This window comes from Fistularia commersonii, chromosome 14, assembly GCF_037954325.1.
Source record: "Fistularia commersonii isolate RoL2024-O1a breed Wild chromosome 14, RoL_Fcom_v1.0, whole genome shotgun sequence".
Lineage (NCBI taxonomy): Eukaryota > Metazoa > Chordata > Actinopteri > Syngnathiformes > Fistulariidae > Fistularia > Fistularia commersonii.
The window spans coordinates 10437751-10458874 of NC_141297.1; the positions used below are offsets into that span (position 1 = coordinate 10437751).

At 43.1% G+C, this 21124-nt stretch overlaps 1 protein-coding gene across 1 annotated transcript in view; it reads left to right on the top strand.

Moving 5' to 3' along the window:
• Positions 1 to 5169: 5169 nt before the first annotated feature.
• celsr3 (cadherin, EGF LAG seven-pass G-type receptor 3) overlaps positions 5170 to 21124 on the top strand; it is a 108056-nt gene continuing 92101 nt past the window's right edge. The window contains exons 1-2 of the mRNA XM_086159992.1: positions 5170 to 7481; positions 7608 to 10959. Coding sequence (XP_086016118.1) covers positions 5520 to 7481; positions 7608 to 10959 — 5314 coding nt within the window. The 5' untranslated portion in view covers positions 5170 to 5519. The remainder of the gene's footprint in view (positions 7482 to 7607; positions 10960 to 21124) is intronic.

Sequence of the window (21124 nt, forward strand, 5' to 3'; positions counted from 1 at the left end):
AGGAAACCCCAAAACATTTGATTTATAAAGAAACTGACTGACACCAACTAATTAACAGCCTTCAATAAACTGACGTACGGTCCAATGATATTTCAAAACGAACAAAGACATGAGACTTTTTCATAAAATAGAAATGGGGCATCTAGTCACATGATTTGATCTGAAGTCAGATCTGACTCAAAGTAACAGTTAACCCCAGATTTGTACACAAAGTCTAAAAAAACTTGCCATTGCTTTCAAGTAGATGACTTTCAACTTCACATCAACTTTGGCATTATTTCATACACTCTTCATACCCTACAGTTGGAAAATCTCGTTGACATGAAAAGTGCGAGTGTTCACTTTTCAAATATGTTTACAACTCTGTCATAATGTTTATTCTACAGAATGCCATAGGCGTGTGTCTTGTCACAATTAAATTGCACTTACAGATTATAGACATATGTGGGTCTTGCCTGTTTAGAAAGATGGCTTTCCTGAGCTCTTGGATATTTGCGAAATATTCTGAATAGAAGAGATGCAAAAGCCAAAAGTAAGTTCCCTCATTCAAGCTGAGAGAGAGAAAGGAACATAAACATTCTTAAAGTTGACTAGATCAAAAAGCGAAATGTGCAAATAGAAATAGCTTAGAGCGTGACAAAAAAAAAAACAAAACCAAGAATTCTTCATTTTTGGCTTAGGGCAAATCTTGTCAGACACAATAAGCAAAGCAAACCTGTTGTGAAGTCTCAAAAAAAAAGATATGCACATTATAAGTACAGGCATCAATTACCTATGACAACTTAAAGGGAAGATGACAGATTCTTCATTGACAACAAGGGGTTTTCACTATGAATCTGACTATGTAGCTTCTCCCAGGGAGGTTGAAACTGATTTGCTTCCTCGCAAGTTCTCTGACTGCACTTAAGCATTTCGCCTTAGCATAATCTCTGGATACAGCAAGATGTTTTGTGTAATAAACGCCCATCTTTCTGCTCACAAATGAGAATCTATACAGCTTATCTCTGTCTGACATTAACTGTCTGACTGTCTGACATTAAACAGACCACGGGGGGATTTCAGCATGTGTGCTTATGCTGCTGTAAATATAGGGTTCAATACAGTTCTTTACTTTTTTTCTTCAGTGAGAGTTACCACAATATTTCTGTCAAGTTGGAGCTGTGTGTTCACAGCAGAAATAACTTGCCAATTGGTTTGGCAGCCTGGAGGCAACATTGTGTGTGCTTGTAGTGTCAGGGAGTTTCACAGACTCTCCATATATCCGGCATTTCATGGTTCACCCTGATAAATCAACTGTCATGGCGAGAATAAAGAGTCTTACCTCGCCTCAGTCACAAGCTGTTCGGCAGACAATTAGTCTCAATCGAGTCTTCTTTGCCTGTAGATACTATTGATATACTAAATATTATTGCAGCGGTCAAGAATGAATGCGCATTGAATCTATTCTGAATGTTACCTCAGAAACAACTGGATTTTGCTGGCCTAGACTGCCAGAATTGATTCTCACCAGAAAAGTAGCTGAGGGTCGTTCAGTGTCAAGGATATGGAAAGTATTAAGCACCGTGCAGCTTTTCAACCTTTTTTATTAACGCAGGAGAGGAAATTCAGAGGAGCAGTTCAGTGTCTTGCTCAACAACGCATTCAACAGGCTAGTCGGGAATCGAACCCAGAGTGTGTGTTGTAAATGGATGCTTGAACTGTTTGTGTTTGACATACAGTGATACAGAAGAGGGCAAATTGGTATTCATTCTATTTTGTGATGGTTCCCTTTTGGACCATCAGGTTTCTTTGAATTCCTTGTTGTATTTAGCTTTCCCACTTTGTTTTACCCTGTATTTCATCGTATCTTTTCATTTAATTTTCTGTCACTGTTGGCTCCAGAGCCCCCACAACACTGAGTACAGAATAAATAGTAAATATAATGAATTATTTGTCCTTCTGTCTGTATGTTATGTGTACATCTATTTGTGTGTATCGGGGAAGTGAGTTAATATTAGCTGTTTTTTGATTTACTGTACCTCAGTGGTAGTACACAATTTTGGGCTACTTATATTTTACTTTAACGCTTCTATTTCAATCTAACAGCCAAAAGCTACCCACTCTGAGTTGACTGTACATGTTGCATCTGTTCACTTTGATAAGGAAAAGGCAGTTTCACAATGTAGTCCTTATCTGAACAGGGTTCAACGGACATATGGGTTTTCATCATCGCTGTCATGTCACTAAAGTTTCTTCTTGGTGTAATTAATCGCTCATCTTCCAGAATAGGAATCAAAACGACTTCATGCCAGAAATTTTCCCCTTGTGGATTCACTGCTGTCTGGATTCTATTCACCCTAATAGACCAGAGGCTCTTTCTGTCTCAAAGACATTCAAGGACAAACAAGGATTAAACTAGTTCCCATTTTCATTAATGTGGGGTGGAAATATCTTTATATATGCCCCATAATCCCCATCGCCTTCTGTATTTGTATTCCTTTTGGGTTTGCTCTGTGTTTAGTTTACAGATAATGTAATTTGTCACATTTCACCATCCCAAAGTTGCCCAACTTCATCTCCTCTCCTTTTTAAGATTCTCAGTTTACCTCAGTCAAAAAACAACAGCTTTGGTGACTGCTACTCATGTCAGCTTTTTACAGAGTGAATTCATGGATGAGGCTGCAGAGAAAGTGAGCTGTTTTCAGTTTTTCCATTTTCAGCCAGTTTTGTGTCAGACTCTCACAGAGCTATCCTCGTAGTCAGCAGGGATAGAAATAATGAGATTAATGAGATGTAATTAATTCTGCTATAATCACTGTGATTGAGACAATGAGGCTGCTAAATTTCTATGTGATTTGAATTATCATACTAACCCAAGTCTTTCTCTAAGATTTGGGGAACAAAAAAAGCAAAACCTTTGCTTCACCTGGAAAAATCCAGAACCATGCTATTATCTCCCGCCTGGCATGTCCTTGTATCAAACGCTAACTCCCTTCTTCTCCTGGGACACTTGAGTCCTCTGACCTCCTTGTTGGGTGGCACAATAAAAACAAAGCTTCCTCAGCATATCAGTGTATATCTCGTATTATTACAGAGTGTGTAAAGTGAGCGATACTGTCACACTGCTTCATACAGTGCCAAGTCAGAACTTGCCTCGACGTCCCCGTGCTCCCCCGACACGCACCCATTCCAAATCCTATTAAGGCCGCTAGCCTGCGCCAAATAACCTACATTCCACAGTAATCACACTGTCTGACAGAGCCCTGCGATGGTATTGGAGGCGCATTGGAAAAACAGTAACAAATCCCATAGACCGAGAATAAGGCTGCAGGGAGGTTGCCGACAACAAGGAGGGGGGGACATTATCTTTTCTACATTCAATTTTTACTCTGAAAAGAAGGATGTGCATTTTAGAGTATTGTTCTGCTGGGACTGTACCCCAATCTTCTTCCAGCTCAGAGCAAAACGGGAGGCAGGGATCCAATGTGACTAGAAAGCTCACATAAACACACACATTAAGAATGTCCCCTGCCAAACTTTTTTTTTTTACATAACTTATGTCATATAAAACTTTTCTCACTTTGGAAATGATTTAAAAAAAGACAACTTTTAGAAATGTATCTTAAAATGGGAGACCCGGTAGTGTTACAGCAATTATTGAGTTAAACTAAAAAGTAATTGTGCCAAAACTGCTGATTAGCGAATTGGCAATTATCAGGATGTGTTGAAATTGTTAAGAAACAAATTGTAAAACAAATTACACGATGTGTGATTAAGTCAATTAATGTATTACTTCACAATAAGAAGGGGGACATGAAGAATTGCATATCTGTTTTTGACCAGAACCTCTGAAGCACCAACGCAAGCAAAAAACAAATTATATAAATCCCCAAGGTAAACGGTAAAAGCAACAATCATCCAAGGCCATACTCAGCACGTCAACTGTGTGCACCAGTGTGCACGTTCATGGCGTCCTCTCCAGGTCTCTCCTGGTTGACATGCCTCATATCTCCTCCCATCAGCACCAGGAGGAAATCTCACCCAATTCCACCCGTGTCATTAGAAAATGCTCTCCACGTGGAGGAATTAGAAATTGGTATTGAATAGGAGCCGTTGAGTGGATGCTGGAGGAAATCTGTAACCTGCTTATTTGCATAATGTGATTTTCATTTTTTTTCACCAATATCAGGAAATAGATCTGTCCATTTAGCTATGTGCAAATTAATGTTATATTGGGACGTTGCGCATGTGCACAGATTACAAAAGGAACCACAGAAATCCAGTGAGTGGCGTCCAGGGTAGTCTGACCTGAGGCATCACTGTATTCTGTCCTCACTGAAAACGCACACTGGAGTCAGTGACTACAGATTCAAGGCTGTGACTCGTGTGTGTGTGTGTGTGTGTGTGTGTGTGTGTGTGTGTGTGTCTGTGTGTGTGTGTGTCTGTGTGTGTGTGTGAATTACTCATTGGCCATAATACGGGATTACGTCACGTTTACTTGAAGCGCACTTGACGGTACAAAGATTACATCACTTTACTGGAAAAAAAACAAACAAACTCGAGGTTATTTTTATTTTTAAAGATAGTATCTTATCTGAAAACGCGCTTGTAACACATTTTGTCTGAAACAAATCATAGTTTTTTTTTTTTTCCCTGAGCAAAGTTTCCAGAACTTGGTGTCTTGCAGTTACGTGCATGATCGCATGCTTGTATTGTATTTAACTGTAAAACATGGGAATGTTGTCATGATTTTATTGGCAGAATGTTTTTTTTTTTTTTTTTAATCAATTCATTCATTTATTTTCGACGCTTTTGTCACAGGGCGCCAAAGCTGCAGGGGATGTGGGGGGGGGGGGGGATGAAAAGGTGATATTATTCCTCAGATGAGATAGTGATTTGTTTGAGACCGGGCTCTGTCCTTCTCCTGTTCCAGTTGTGGATATGGCTGCCGTGGGTGCTGTGCCTGCTCACCGGAGCCAACCATTATGAGAGAGAGAGAAAGAGAGAGAGAGAGATGCAAAGATGCAAGCCATGGGGGGAAGGGTGGAAAAGGAAAGAGGAGGAGAGCGTGATTGTGAGCCTGTAGATGGATAGCCTACCACCGGGCTATGGGAGTACACACACACACACACACACACTTACCGGCTTCACTCACATACACACACACTCAGCAGGATAGTGTGAGCCAGGCAGTCAGTGTGTAAGCCATGTTGGATGTGAATGTAAGTGAGGAGAGATGCTGCTGCTGCTGCTGCTGCTGCTGCCGCGCCGCTCCTGACGCTCAGACCTCCAGTCTCACGGACCACTGCGGGTAGATGCCAACTCTCCAGGCCGACGGAGCAACGGGGGAGCCTGGGGGAAGGTGTCGGGCGGTGCCGGTGGTCCTGGAACTGGCCACCTAGCCGGAACGAGGGGGAAGAGAGAGAGACAGAGAAAGAGAGAAGTAAGGGAAGGGAAGGAGGGAAGCGAGGTGAGAAGGAAAGAAAGAAAGAAAGGCAGAGGGAGAAAGAAGGGGAGAGTCAGATAAAGGAAGAGACTAAATGGCTGCACCGCTACCGGGCTTCACCCCGCTCCTGCTCTCGCCTCTGGTACTCCACCTGCTTCTCCTTGGCCCTTTGTTCGCCCTCACCCTGCGGACGGTGACACCAAGAGAGGCTCCGAACCCATGGACACCGGGTCTCTACGACCGAGACGCTGGTAAAGGGAGCCCGCTACAGAAGCAGCACCGCGAGGAGCTGAGGGTGCCGCCGGGGGGCAGCCGGAATCTACATCCCAGCAGGTGGACCGGAAAGCGGATACGGACCGAGGGATGCTGTGGAGTGCAGCATGTCGGCGGGACTCTGTGGGGATGTTACCGGACCGGGGAGAGAGGGACACGGCAGGAGAGACTAAAAGGAGTCGGGACGTTTTGGAAGAACGGAGACGGCCCGCCGGCACCACCTCCTCCTCCCCGCCCAGGTTCTAGGGACTGCTCCGATGGAGTAGGTGTGGGGAGGGAGAGGATGAGGAGGAAGGGCGTTGTTTCACCTCCCACTTCACCCACTTTCACACCGTCGCCGGTTCAAAACGGGAAAAAGCGGGCAGTACAAAGGACTAGAACCTGCGCGCAACGACGACCGGCGTGGGTGCCACACCTCACCAAACGTGGCGCCGGCGGAGCCTTTGTGCGCGCCTCTGGCCTGCACAGGGCACCCGGAAGTGGCGAGAGGAGAGGTGGGGAGACGTGGGAGGGGGCCGGTGAGGTGAGGAAGCTCTATGCACCGCGGCCCCGTGAAATCACCGGTACCCACCCCTCCCCCGGTCCGTCGTCAACCGTCCCCTCCTGTTGCATCCAACCCCCGCCTGGATACAATTCACCGCGCAGCGAGGCGTCAGATCACGCCTTCAGAATCAAACCTCGCCTCACCGGCAATCCAGACTGCACCAATGTCGCGAAACTGGACTACAGTTTCATATGTGCAACTTGTAAATCTTCTGGGGACGAAAATCGGCTGCGTGCAGGTCACGGGACCAGTCACGACCCCGGAGATCGGGGCGGTGATGGGAGGGCTGGTAATTGTTCTCATTTGGGCAGGCACAGCTTTATCGACCCGATCGGCGGCAGGGAGGAGGGTGAGGATGGCCGTTTGCCCGAGTGCATTTGGAGCAGGGACACCGCGGAGGATGCGGGAGAGGATGAGGAAGAAGAGGGGGAGGAAGAGCATACACTTAGCGCGCCGGCAGCGGTCAACCCCGGCACCGGGACACACCTTTATACACGTGAATCAAAAGCATTGTGGTATCAGGTGGAGGTGAGGGGAAGAGATGGGAGGAAAGAGGGAGTGGGAGGAGGGGGAGGATGGGGGAGCCTAGGCAACAAGCACATTAATTTATCTAATTATCCGGATAATGATTTGGTTTTTCCGATCCTGACGCTCATATGTAGGGCAGATAATGAGCTCCGGCTGGGGAAATCAGCACCAACAGGGCGGCGGAGCAGCCGAACCCGGGGGGAAAACGGAGACGTTCCCCTTGGGTGCTTGTGTGTGGACAAGAGACATTTACCCGAATTTTCAGCTCTAGTGGGAGGGACAGCTGACAGGAATCCCCTCATCCAATTTCCAAAACGCGACAGAGTAGAAGCGGCCGATTTTCAACCCGACACAATTCAGAAAACTCCATCGAAGTGCGCCAACTCCTCCGAGAAAGTGCAACCAACTTCGGAGGCGATGCTCGCCGGCGACCCGAGCGTTTACGCGGCTGAGAAGTTTCCCGTGAAATCCCCCGCCGTGTCTGTCGCAAAACCGGATGACTCGACAGCAGAACTGCGCTCTTTTTGGTCGCGAACGAATCTGCCTGGGTCGCGGGGAGGCTCTCCGCGGCCGGACATGATTTCAGCACAATGGACAGCTCCCCCTCCCGCCCATACCGTGTTCTCGTTGAGTATATTTAACATCAACAGTAACAACAACAATAAACAGGAGGGGGGCGAGGAGATACACGATTATATTCTTGAATCGGAGGTGGAAAATACGCGGCGGCCCGCACCGTGGAAGAGCGCGCCGGGCGAGCGGTTCCACGCGGGTTGCGAGGAGAGCGCGTCCTCCTCCTGTTCAGACACAGGGCGGGCGAACGGTGAGCGTATGCAGATGGGATCCGGTGCGCGAAAAGCGTCGGAACTCGAGGGTGTCAGGCAGTCAGAAAGTCGGCAGATGGGGGGCGAGGGAGAAAAGGAGAGGGAGGGTGGGACGCAGGGAGAAGCCTCGGAGGGGTCTGCTGATGCTGCTGTTGGGGGAGGAAAATTACAGGCGGGGGAGGGAGAAAAAGAGGCGCGGCTGATGGGCGGGAGAGGACCGGGGGGAGAGGAGCAGGGCGGGGAGGAGGAGGGGGAGCGCGAAAAGGGACTGATAAAGCCGACCCTAGCAGGGGAGAGAGAGGCAGAGGGAGGGAAGGGTCAGGATAGGGGCAGAACCACCACCACCATCACACAGCTAGATAGCGAGGGGAGGAAAAAGGAGAGCCCAGCAGATGAAAGCTATGAGAGAGGAGAGGGGGGTGAGAGGGAGGTAGAGGGGGAGGTTGGAAGGGAGGAAAGGCACAGTTCAAGGGGAGAGAGGAGCCTGGAACAACTGATAATGGTGCCAGATGACAAAAGCCTGCAGGGAGAAAAGGAAAGGAGGGATTCGATGCCATGGCCTCGCTCGCGTCGTGCAGCCAACAGGCACCCCCATTTCGCCCAGTATAACTTTCTTGTGCAAATAGCTGAGAACCAGCCACCCGGAACCTCCGTCATAGTCATGTCTGCATTGGACACAGATCCCGGGGATGCAGGAAAAGTGAGCTACTCGATGGCTCCGCTGATGAACAGTCGATCGTCGGACTATTTCCACATCCACCCGGAATCGGGCTTAATCACCTCCACTCAGATTCTGGACAGAGAACACATGGATCAGCACCACTTCCGGGTCACAGCAACTGATCACGGCTCCCCTCGCCTGTCTGCCACCACAATGGTGACCATCACTGTTTCGGACAGGAATGATCATTCTCCTATATTTGAACAGACCGAGTACAGAGAGACTATCAGGGAGAATGTAGAGGAGGGGTATCCGATCTTACAGCTGAGAGCCACAGATTTAGACTCCCCCACAAATGCCAATATCCGTTACCGGTTTGTCGGTGACTCAGCTGTAATGGCAAGAGCCGCTTTTGAAATTGACCCACGATCTGGCCTCATCACGACTCGTGGAGCTGTAGACCGAGAAACAAATGAGCACTACACTCTCCAGGTGGAGGCCAGTGACCAGGGGAAGGAACCGGGGCCACGTTCTGCCACAGTTAAGGTCTTCATCACCGTCCTGGATGAAAATGACAACGTGCCACAGTTCAGTGAAAAGCGATATGTGGTGGCGGTGAAAGAGGATGTACGGCCTCACTCTGAGATCCTCCGAGTCAGTGCCACAGACCAGGACAAGGATAGTAATGCTGCTGTTCACTATAATATCATCAGCGGTAACAGCCGTGGACAGTTTTCCATTGACAGTGTCACTGGGGAAATCCAGGTTGTGGCACCTTTAGATTATGAATCCGAGAGGGAGTACACGCTCCGTGTTCGCGCTCAGGACAATGGCAGACCACCTCTTTCCAACAACACTGGCATTGTCAGTGTGCAAGTGACAGATGTCAACGACAACCCTCCGATCTTTGTTTCCACACCGTTTCAAGCGTCTGTTCTTGAGAGCGCCCCTGTTGGAAGCTCCATCCTTCACATCCAAGCCATTGATACCGACTCTGGTGATAATGCACGACGGGAATACAGGTTAACTGGCACCAGCTCAGACACTCCATTTCTCATAAATTCTGCGACAGGATGGGTCACTGTCAGCTCCCTGCTTGATAGAGAATCCGTCGAGCACTATTTCTTTGGTGTGGAGGCAAGGGATTACGGTATGCCTCCTCTTTCGGCGACCGCAAGTGTTACAATCACAGTAATGGACGTCAATGATAACCGACCTGAGTTTCTCCAAAAGGAGTATTATGCCCGCTTGAATGAAGATGCCGTTGTAGGTACCAGTGTCGTAACTGTTACTGCTGTGGACCGTGACGTCAACAGCGCTGTGACTTATCAGATAACAGGTGGGAACACAAGGAACCGCTTCGCGATCAGTACCGCAGGAGGCGCCGGGCTTCTCTCCCTTGCTCTCCCATTGGACTATAAACAGGAGCGGCGTTACGTCCTAACAGTCACTGCTTCAGACCGCACACTCCATGACACCTGTCAGGTGCACATCAACATCACTGATGCCAACACACACCGGCCCGTCTTCCAGAGTGCTCACTATTCTGTTAGTGTCAACGAGGATCGGCCACCCGGAAGCACTGTGGTTGTTATCAGTGCAACAGATGACGATGTTGGTGAAAATGCCCGGATCACGTATTTCCTTGAGGACAACATTCCCCAATTTCGTATAGATCCTGCCACAGGGGCTATAACACTTCAGGCAGAACTCGACTACGAGGACCAGATGACCTATACTTTGGCCATAACCGCTAAAGACAATGGCATACCCCAGAAATCAGATACCACCTACGTTGAGGTGAATGTAAATGATGTAAATGATAACGCACCTCAGTTCCTCACCCCGAGATATCAGGGAACGGTGAGTGAAGATGCCCCTCCCTTTACCAGTGTCCTCCAAATCTCAGCGACCGACCGTGACGCACATGCCAATGGCCGTGTTCAGTACACCTTCCAAAATGGTGAGGACGGAGATGGAGACTTTACAATTGAGCCAACATCTGGTATTGTCCGTACTGTTCGCCGCTTGGACCGTGAAAGCGTACCGTTCTATGAGCTCACCGCCTATGCTGTAGACCGGGGTGTGCCCCCTCAGCGAACACCTGTCCATATTCAGGTTACTGTTCTTGATGTGAATGACAATGCCCCCGTCTTCCCCGCTGATGACTTTGAGGTCCTAGTAAAAGAAAACAGTGCTGTTGGCACTGTGGTTGCCCAGATCACAGCAACAGACCCGGATGAGGGTGCCAATGCTCAGATCATGTACCAAATTGTGGAGGGTAACATCCCTGAAATCTTCCAGATGGACATCTTTTCAGGGGAACTCACTTCACTCATTGATCTGGACTATGAAGCCCGCAATGAATATATCATTGTAGTGCAGGCCACGTCAGCACCTCTAGTCAGTCGGGCCACTGTGCGGATCCGATTGGTGGACCAGAACGACAACCCGCCAACGCTCCAGGACTTCCAAATCATTTTTAACAACTTTGTGTCCAATCGGTCAAACAGTTTTCCCAGCGGGGTAATCGGGAAAGTTCCTGCCCACGATCCCGACGTGTCTGACCGTCTTTACTACACCATCGAAAGAGGGAACGAGCTTCACCTGCTGCTCCTGAATCACACCAGTGGGGAGATCCGACTGAGCCGGAAACTAGATAATAACAGGCCTCTGGTGGCCCCCATGCTGATCAGCGTCACAGGTAAGAGAGCATGGTGATGAAAATGCGTGGAAAGACGGGGAAGTTGGAGTCATGTGTAGTGTGTTTAGATACTGCCTGTAGGTGCATCCGCTGTGACAAATACTGTGAAGATAAGAACTGTGACTCTCCAGGCTTCTGTATGAGTGTTACACTTACAGTAGAAGGCTATGGTTACTTTTCCATTTTTTCCGAGTCGTGTGCATGAAGCGGGGATGATAGCGATGGTGTACCTCACTATGCATCTCATAGTTGGACAGAAGTATAATTTAAACAACAAAAATACTTCATTACTTTTCAGTGAAATAGTTTATGAAAGACAATGAAAAACAAGCGTAGAAAACAAAACCGGTGCCTCACACATCTGCTGTATCGACCTTAGTCACTGTAGAAGAAGGCTCAGGGGAGAAATTCCATGGATGCCTCTGTGAAAGAAGTGAAGAGCTTAAATTAATCAAGTAAAGTGATCTGAAAGCATGTGAAGTAACGTCCTAGGTGAGTGATGTTAGCTGGCCCCGATAAACATGGAAGTGATTAAAATGACATGCAAATTAAATAGTCAGGTAAAAGCATGTTTATTATTCATAAGTGGTATCAATCAGTCGCAATGAGAACTACGCAACTGCGATCAGCAGAGAAGTTATAAGCTCTGTTCAAAAAGACAGAGCCAATAAGAGTTTTAACTACCACGGTGAACGCATTGCAGCTACACTTCTATGTAGAGAAATGTAAAAAGAAAAAAACAAATCCGGGAAATATTTATTCCCCGCATCTTAGAGAACTTTGATCAACTGAATTTTTCTGGCACCCAAAACCATGCAGTGACAGGTACAAAGTACTGTAGTAATAGTAGTGCGATAAAGAAATACTTCACAGTAAATGCCTGAGAGTAAATTTTTTATATAGATGTAAAATAATTTGCTACTTTTACACTGAATGCCAGCCTAATTCCATGCCCCATCTAACTGTGTAGCACATGCATAAAGGCATACATTTTAGTTTTTGCAGTTTCACATCTTACTCCCCCAAAAAGTCTGGAATGTGAGATGTTTTTAATTTGACATACATTGCCATAGATTTTACAAATGAGACACAGTGTACAAGCGTATCAACTCATAATTATGCATACTTTTACTTTTTACTTTAGAGACTAAGAAGTGTAAAGAACATTTTGCTGGTCTGTTGGCTAAATTGGAAGATCCCCTCAGAGATTTGAGACTAATAGTCTTCTTGTTGCTTCGCAAAAGAAGTAAAGGTGCAACTCTTGGATATGGATTAACGATCCAGTGTTGTGCTTTAATTGTTCAAACACTGTTTACTTCGTTATTTTACTTTTTATTTTTTTTACTTGTAGCTGTTAGGAATCTTTATCCGCTCGACTTCCATGTGGGTAATATAACCGTGAATACTTTTCAGACTTACTTTTAGTTGATGATTTTTTTCAAGGAGCCATTTTGATAAAAATGAACATTGTTTTCGAAATTTGTTTGTGAGCTTTTCGAAGCTTTGGCTGTAAGTAATATGAATAAATAATGAATTAAATAAACAAACGTCCGGAAAGCCCATGTAGAGCCCTCTTTGGTACCAGTGATCAAAGCATCAGAGCGTAAATATAGGAAAAGAGACAAACAAAAAACTGAGCAACAAGGTTGCTTTGAAGACCTGGTTGGTGGTGTGTTTGTATTCTGTCAAACATCTTTAATGTAGGAATGCTGGCTTGGGAATGTGTGTGTGACATGCTAACCTATTTACTCTGGTTTTGTAGTGGCCTTGATGGTGACAACCAGATAATACACATTCAAGTTGCGGAAATCTTAGATGTATGAGTGTATTAGAGTGACAGGCCCATCAGGAGACCAAAGACAGAGCTGAATGAATGATGAGAGAATAAGTGAAGTTCGTGACCAATAGAATGGGATAACATTGAAGGGATGAACATGGAAGGGATGAATGGTAGTATGTGCTCGAGAATGATGAGGGAGAGAATGGGGAAGAATGTTATTGAAAGAATATATCACCAACTAGAGTAGGGAATGTGTAAAGAAGGCAGAGATGTATTTGAAAACAAGGCACATGCAGAAACTGCAGTTTTAAGGCAGCAGTCTCGGACTACATTAAGGATCCTGGTATTTCACAAAATGCCAATTTTTTGTGCAAAATATTAGTGCAAAATTTTTGAAAAATACAACTGTAGTATTGATTCAAGCCATTTTAGCCTGCAGGTTAATTGGAAAAATTGGGAAATATGCCTGGATGTGTGAAGGAGAGAGTGAATGGTTGTCTGTGGTCCTACGGTTGGCTGTCCAGGATGTACCTGCCTCTCGCCCAATGGCAACTGGGACAGGCTCCAGCATCCACTCTGACCCCTAGTAGGATAAGTGGTAGATAATGGATGGATGGATGGACTTGGACACAATTGCTGTTCTATACGTATTGATAGGTAGTATCATTACTACCTGAATTATAGTATAACTCCCCAGAAGTCTCCTCCACCCCATCCTTTGTACCATATCTGAGGTCCTGGCACTGGGTCTGGAGCAGGCTGCAAAAAGAAGCCAGCACAAAATAAGTGAGAAAGTAAATGGGTAAATGAGTGAGTGTATCAGGTGACAAATGCAATACTATTGAAGACAATAAAATTAAAACATAAATCTGAGGAAAATACTAGCAAACAACCAAACCACTGACTGAATCAACTCACATGTGACGGGACGAGGGCGTTTTAAACCAGTAATTGTCAGAAATATGAATGATTGCAAATCAAATAAAGGACAAAGTACATTGATGCAGCCAGCATGCTGTGTAATCACTGAAAAAGTGAGCAATTAAAAGAGAGTGTGTGTCTATGTGTGTGTGTGTGTGTGTATGCATTCAATCAACATACAGTTTGGTTCATCCAGACATGTGGATTGATTTCTAATTTTCATGCAGCTTCCCCTGCACTGCACTGCAAAAACATTTGACTCTCTCCTAACAGCCCCACACCACCACCTTCCCTCCACCACCTCATTCTTTGCTCAGGGATTTGACAGTTATGAGATTATAGTAAAACAACAGTCAGAGTCAAGCTTGGAGCAATGCTGTTACTTCCTTTGTGTGTACGGTGTTATCTGCAACCACCCGTCCCTACTTTCCTTTACTCTGCCCATCCTTGGATGGATGGATGGATAGATGGATGATGTACAGTATTAGTCCTTCTCATTTATTTTATTGCTTAATCTACTTTTCTCTCCCTCTCCTCACTCTTGGTTATTGTCCTTTCCCCTTCTCATCTATTCTTCCTCCTTCATCCGTCTCCTCTGTTTCATTGTTAGTTATTTTTCTACCCATCCCTCTTCTACCTTTCCTCATTCTCTCCCAACCTTGCCTGTTTATTCATATTCAGCATCCTGTTCCTCTCTGATCTGACACTTCTCTTTCACCCTCAACACTTTCCTGTAATCCTTTGAAATCTCATGGGTGTCTTTTCATCTATGCCTCTCCTTCCTCCACTTTTCTGTTTCCCTCAATCCTCATGTGACTTTTTGTTTAATTATGTGCCCAAAAACACATAAGCCCATGAATGCCTAATGTGTTTGTTTCTGTGTTTGTAATGTTGCAGGTATGATATAGTTTTTTATATCTGCGTTTGAACACCCTTTTTTTAATGAAAGAATGATTTGTGTAAACAAAGTGTCTACACATAATTTTTGTTTGTTTGTTTTTTTAAGAATTTTTTTGTGTTTATGTATCTGTGGGCATGTTTGGTGTGTGTGTATAAGAAAGTGAAAGAGAGAGCAAGAGAGAGAGCATGTTCGTACATATACTCTCAAGAGTGTATTCTTGTCCATTCAGTGAATAATATCTATGCAGGCCAGAGCGATCTTGGGACTTCTTACTCTGCTACTTCAGTCTTAAACAAGATCTTCTATCCATTTTCTCTTTTGTCTTTCCCTTTATTTATCCTCTTTCCTACTCTCTGTTCAGTCTTCTCTTGTATTAGTTTTCTCAGGATGATTCTTTTTTCTAGAATAGGCATTCAATTTAATGCTGGATCCACAATTATTGGCTGAAGCGCATGCTAATATGTGCATGTGTTAATCACACACACACACACACACACACACACACACACACACACACAAAGCTGGCTTCAGGGTCACCTTTGAATGATGACAAAAACTTTTTTGCATGACACCCAAAGGGCAGGAGCACAAGATGCCCTTCAGCAATCAAACTGTTCCAATGGCTGAGAGATTTTACTGGCCAACTCTCTGATGTGAGCATGTGGTTAACTGAATGCAAAGCAGGGATTTACTGGAGAAAAGGAGAAAAAAAATTGACAAATATTTCTACTGGGTAAATGAAGGATGAGGCATGATAGTGTTAATGGTCGGATGAGCTGGATGGATGGGTGAATGATTTTGATTCTGGCACAAGTTTTATTTAATTTCGTTTGATTAGCTACAAGACACATATACCCTGCATGTTGGAAATTAAGAACATGTAAGGTTTGATGGCAGATGACAGATGTTTCAAAGTCCCTCAATATGTGCTGAATGATCCCTTTGAGAAAATGGGTAAACTGCCCAAAAGGTAACTCCCAGAATTTATGCATAAGTTTGAAAGACATCCAGCCGTTCCTTATTTCTGAATATTCACATCTGTAATTATGATAATGGGACATTTAAAAAAAAGGAAAAAACACGTTGGTTTTTTTTTTGGTCACTTGGGAGAAGAAACACTTCTGTTAGCTATATGCAGATTAAAACTGATCACTGTCAGAAAGTACCCAAATGCTGTACATACAAGCAGTGGATGAAAAAAAAAGATTTAAAAGATAATAGAATTAAATTCTGGTGGCTAAAAAAAAAAGATATTGGGAGGGAAAATGTCCTGAATTCGAAAATTATCATAGAAGTATGCTTACAAATTGAAAATTGTGCATTATCTATTCACCTGTCTGCAGTATACTGTTCATTCACTATTCATTATTCATCATCTTTAATGCTCATCCTGCACTTAGGGTCGGGAGGCTGCTGGATCCTTTTCCAACTGTTACTGGGTAATACAAAAATGAATATAGCACAATTTATACAGCTGCTACAGATATTTATATTTTATTTTGTCTTTTTTAAATCACCTACATACAGGAGTAATTTAAAAAAAGTGACAAAAATGCAGATACTGTTTTTGTTACTTTTGATTAATGATTAATAGTAATCATTTTGAATCTTGTTAATCTTGTCATTTTTTTGTGTTATACTTCAACTTTCTATGGTTTTCAAAGGAAGGAATATATGAAATTGTGATGATTTGATTTAAATTATATTAGGATATTTTCTTTAAAGAAGAGTCTTTGTCACAAAGGAAGCAAGCTGTCAAAGAGATAGAGTTATGTTGAAAATTCAATATTTATTCACTATCTGTACCAATTGTTGTGCTGTTGGGCCTGTTGGGGCCGAGAGCCTTCTGTCACGAGGCAAGAGGTGGGTTACACTCCGGAATGGTCACCAGTTGATCACAGGATCACATATAGAGACATTAGGCCATTCACTCTCTCACTCACACGAGAGACATTTAGGGTCTCCAGTTAACCTACGTCATGTTTTTGATTGTGAAATTGAGGAAAAGCTCACACAGAAAGGCCCCTTGTTGGAATCAAACCAGGGACCTTCGTGTAGAAACACCAACCACTGTGCCACCATGCTGGCCAAAATGCAATATGTCTCTCAAACATATAAATGGTAAAAGCACATTTTTGAATGTATTGGATGCTAGTATGTACAACGAATATTGAGCAGATACATTACATTACATTACATTACTGTCATTTGTGCAGACGCTTTTATCCAAAGCGACTTACAAGTGCAATTCAGTCACCGAAGATACGAAGTACCAGTAGTTGGAAATCGCAAGTGACCACTCAACCAAATAGCCATCTCAGAACCATATACATACATACTATCATTTCATCCTTTTTTTTTTGTGGGGAGGGGCTCAGTATGATTAGCTGGGTAGTGCTTGGCGAAGAGGTACATGTGATGAGGTACAGATACATGTCACTTGTTACTAAAATGGTCATTAAACATATGTGCATATTGCTCTCAACTAATATCTACTGTATATCCTGTGGCTACATTTTCTGCTTTATCACATTCTGGTTTATTATATCCTTTTACAGTATGCCTGAACACAGGTCAATGCACCATGAATACACTTTAACCGTATTGAGGTCATTGCGCTGATGTTAAAACTGTATAATGGGTGAACACACTTTTAATGCAAGGGTAAGGAATCTAATTCATTTAGGTGGGTCAGCTGAGAAAGGACAATTTTACTGAATTTTTATCATTGTAGTGTGAGTTAGCATATTAATTCTAATTGGTTATCAAATCTCTATTTTAGTTAGATTACAAGCATTTAATAATTTAAACAATGGGAGAAAAACATCATTTTTGTAGATTTCTAGAACATCGGGGAACAAAAGCCACAGGCCAGTTATAATGTCATGTTAAGAAGAAAATATGGTTTGAGCCTGAAGCCCCAGGATATCTTACAGGCTTCGCCTCACCACAAAACGAAGTGGTTTCACATAATAGCCCTTTCAAAATGTGTGTGTGTGTGTTTGTGTGAGTGTGTCTGTGCATGTGTATATGTGTGCTAATACAGTGTAGCATGTCCCTACATTACAACTCAAGTCTTTTATCTGCCAATAAGTGGCATGTACAATACTGCCTAAAAAATAACTTCAAGAAATTAATTTATTTACCCATAAAATGTATTTTGCTCATACATTCATGACTACCTTTAGAATACAAACTGGATTGCAGGTTAAAAGTGTATGATGACTATTAAGTTAAAAAAATGTAATAACATACATACAAACAAAAACAGCTATACTCCAAATTTGTCATTGAAATGGATTCCTCCCATTGATTGTAGAAAGTACAATCCCTGTTACATGTGAGTGCATTTAATTGAAGTTGCATTGGATCATAGTGCCCAATGAACATCATATAGTGAAGAGTTTATTTGCTTTCATTGGCGTTGCCTTAATAAAGGTGTGTCTGCTTGAGCACTGGCTCATGCCAAGGCCAAAAAAGCATCTAGTGAATCTTTTGTATTTTTGTAATGTTAAAATTATTCTTATTTTGCATTCTCGACTCTGTAGTTGTTGCCAGTACAATCAAGATAAACCTGCATCAGATGCCATTATGCAATTTAAGATGTTGGTGTAAAAAAATGTACATGGTTTGGGCAAAACCAGCTGATATTGCTACTTACAATCAATCTTAATAATCATACTTTGGACTGAAATAAAAACCTGGTGTCAATTGTTTTGTTTGAAGACTTCCCAACTATTCCCTGCTTACCTTACATGTCTACTTATAGCGTAAGTGCTATGTGTTGTGAGGAGTCTAAAGGCATAATATTGAACAAATAGTATAACCAATTTATATATGAACAATAGTCAAACAGAGACAATCAAGCGGTTTCAAGATGTGTGGACAACTTGCATCAAGATACAAAAAACTGTGCAAATAATGATAGAAATAAAACTTACATCAAGCTAGAATAAAAACAGTACAAAACATGTTACAATAATCAGTTTCCTGTATTTTTTTTTTGGTCGACCAACTGGACCTTAAGTGTTGTCGTCAGACAAACTGCAAAGTATGAGGGGACGCAAAGAGGTTGCTGTAAACCAATGCAAAGCAAAGGCCTCTGCAAAATGTTTGTATGAGGATCTAATGGAGCTGAAAACAAACATGAAAAGATACTTCTGCGTAAGAGTAAACGCAGACAGAAGATATAATAAAACCAAGTGAATTGGAAAAAAATACATACATTACATACCACATATTGCAGCACTATAGAGAGACTTATAAAAGCCCATTAGAATCCATTAGTTGGCGCCTACCATCCGTCTGGAAATATATGGTTCAGGGGGAGTCAAGTCTTCTCTGGATGTGTTGCATGACAATGATAATTGGATTAAACAAAGGATCTCATTCGTTTTATACCGGCATACTTTTACATGGAAATTATGTAGATCATATGTTTTGACTATACATTGGCAAATTATACACACAAAAAAGGCTTGTGCGCAAAACTGACCAGCCATGTGAGCAAAATGGATGCCTCGCAGCAGAGGAGCGTCTCTGTAGTGTGATCAATAATCCCTCTTTTAAGTATCTAGTCAGTGTGTGAGAGTGCAGAAGGCACCAGTCTGATGTTCTGTAGAGGTTGTCACTCACTGAAGGCTAGAGGCATCCAGTGGCCTGAGGGTTAGTTAGGGATGTTGTTATATGTAAAGAGCCCTTCCAGATACACTTTAAAATTCAGATGGTGACAAAGTAAAGGGCAAACCTGTATTAATAAGAGTATAATTTATTGCATACATACAGATCTAAGAGGATGTTACCCTGCATTTAGTGAGTGAGATAATGATTTCAAACATATGCCTTAGCCCCTGCAGCCATTGGATCTACATCCAGGAAACCTCTATGGTTGATTTTGTTTGACAGCACTATCCGCCAGCATCAGTATCATCCGCAAGAGTAGCCTTTCATCCGTACAAGCTACCATTTTATGGTCTCAAGGTGATATTTGCATGTGATATGAACAAACGTCTGCTTTCTTTTACACCTCATAAAAGCTAATTTTTGAAGATGGTACTCAATTTTTGGAAATGAAGATTTTGAATTAGTAACCTAATAAATAGAAAAGCAATGGCACTGTGGCGCAGTGGTTAGCACTTCGATCTCACAGCACAAAGCATTCGGTTCCGACAAGGAGAGCTTTCTGTGTGGTTTTTGCATGTTCTCCCCGTGTCTCCTCCCACATTCCAAAAACATGCAGCAGGTGAATTGAATGAAAATTGGGAAAAAATTGCCCCAAACGAGTGAGTGAATGATTGTCCGTATATGTGGTTCTGCGATTGACTGGCGACCAGTCCAGTGTGTACGACGTCTCGATGACAGCTGGGATAGGCTCCAGCATCCCCCTCAACCCTGAGTGCAGGATAAGCAGCAGACGATGGATGGATGGATATACAGAAAAGCTTGCTTGAGAAAGTGGGTTAATCCAGTTAACAATACGCAAGATAAAATTAAAGTTTGCGGTTATTTCATTGCAAAGTATTCTTTATCTTCTAGGGTTCAATTTGTTTGTTCAATTTTTAATAAAACAGTAGCAACTTGAAATCATAGTATCATAGTATCATAGTAATACTAATGTGCTTTTGTTTTGTGGTCTCAATTTTCTAAACATCAGTTTACATTTAACGTGTGTGTGTGTGTGTGTGTGTGTGTGTGTGTGTGTGTTTTTAACTTGGGCACGATTAACTTTAACTTTTGAAGATTGACTGCTGGCATTGAAGTGGTCATAATTTGTAGAGAAAATTTCAGCAGAGTGACTCAGAAGAAGCCATTTCTTTCTTATTGTTAAACTTATACTTTAACAAAACTTGAGTAGCTACAAATTTTAAATTCTGTGGTGAGATGTTTGCCGTTGTCTTGGGAGAACGCCATTTCTTGAGTATGCTTTTCGGACACTGTTCTTTTTCGTGAATGAGTGTGTTTGTGTGTGTGTGTGTGTTTGTGTATAAGTGTGACTGAGTGTTTTTTCAAGCATATCACCATAAAAAAATGAATGCTTCAAAATAATGCTACAATGTTGTTTGACTCAAGGCTATTCATGGAAGAAAAATGTTCTTACTTATTACAGTATTCAATATTCAGATACTAGTGTATATCAAGAACTCTCCAAACATTTGTATTAACCCTCTTATTATGTTAAGGGTCAATTTGACCCATTTCACCCATTGACCCAATGGGTCAAATTGACCCTTAACATAATATGAGGGTTAAGGTTGTGTCCTTTCTCAGTTTTAAAAAATTAATAGTGCCAGGAACTTCCTATTCAAATAAATAAGGTGGCCTATAGGTGGTGCTGCATATATTTCCTGCTGAGTTAAGTAGGTAACATGATTTGAGAAATTATAACTTGTAGGCAAATAATCTACATACCTTATGATATGCTTCCCTTTGAAATTCAGCAAAAGCGTAAGAACCCACCGCACACATCTAAGTCTTGAGCCTGTCCGATTTTACACGTTTGCCCCAGCTATAGATAAATTGCTCTACTTCAGCTGGGTCGTGGAATGTCTCAGTCGAGCTGTGGA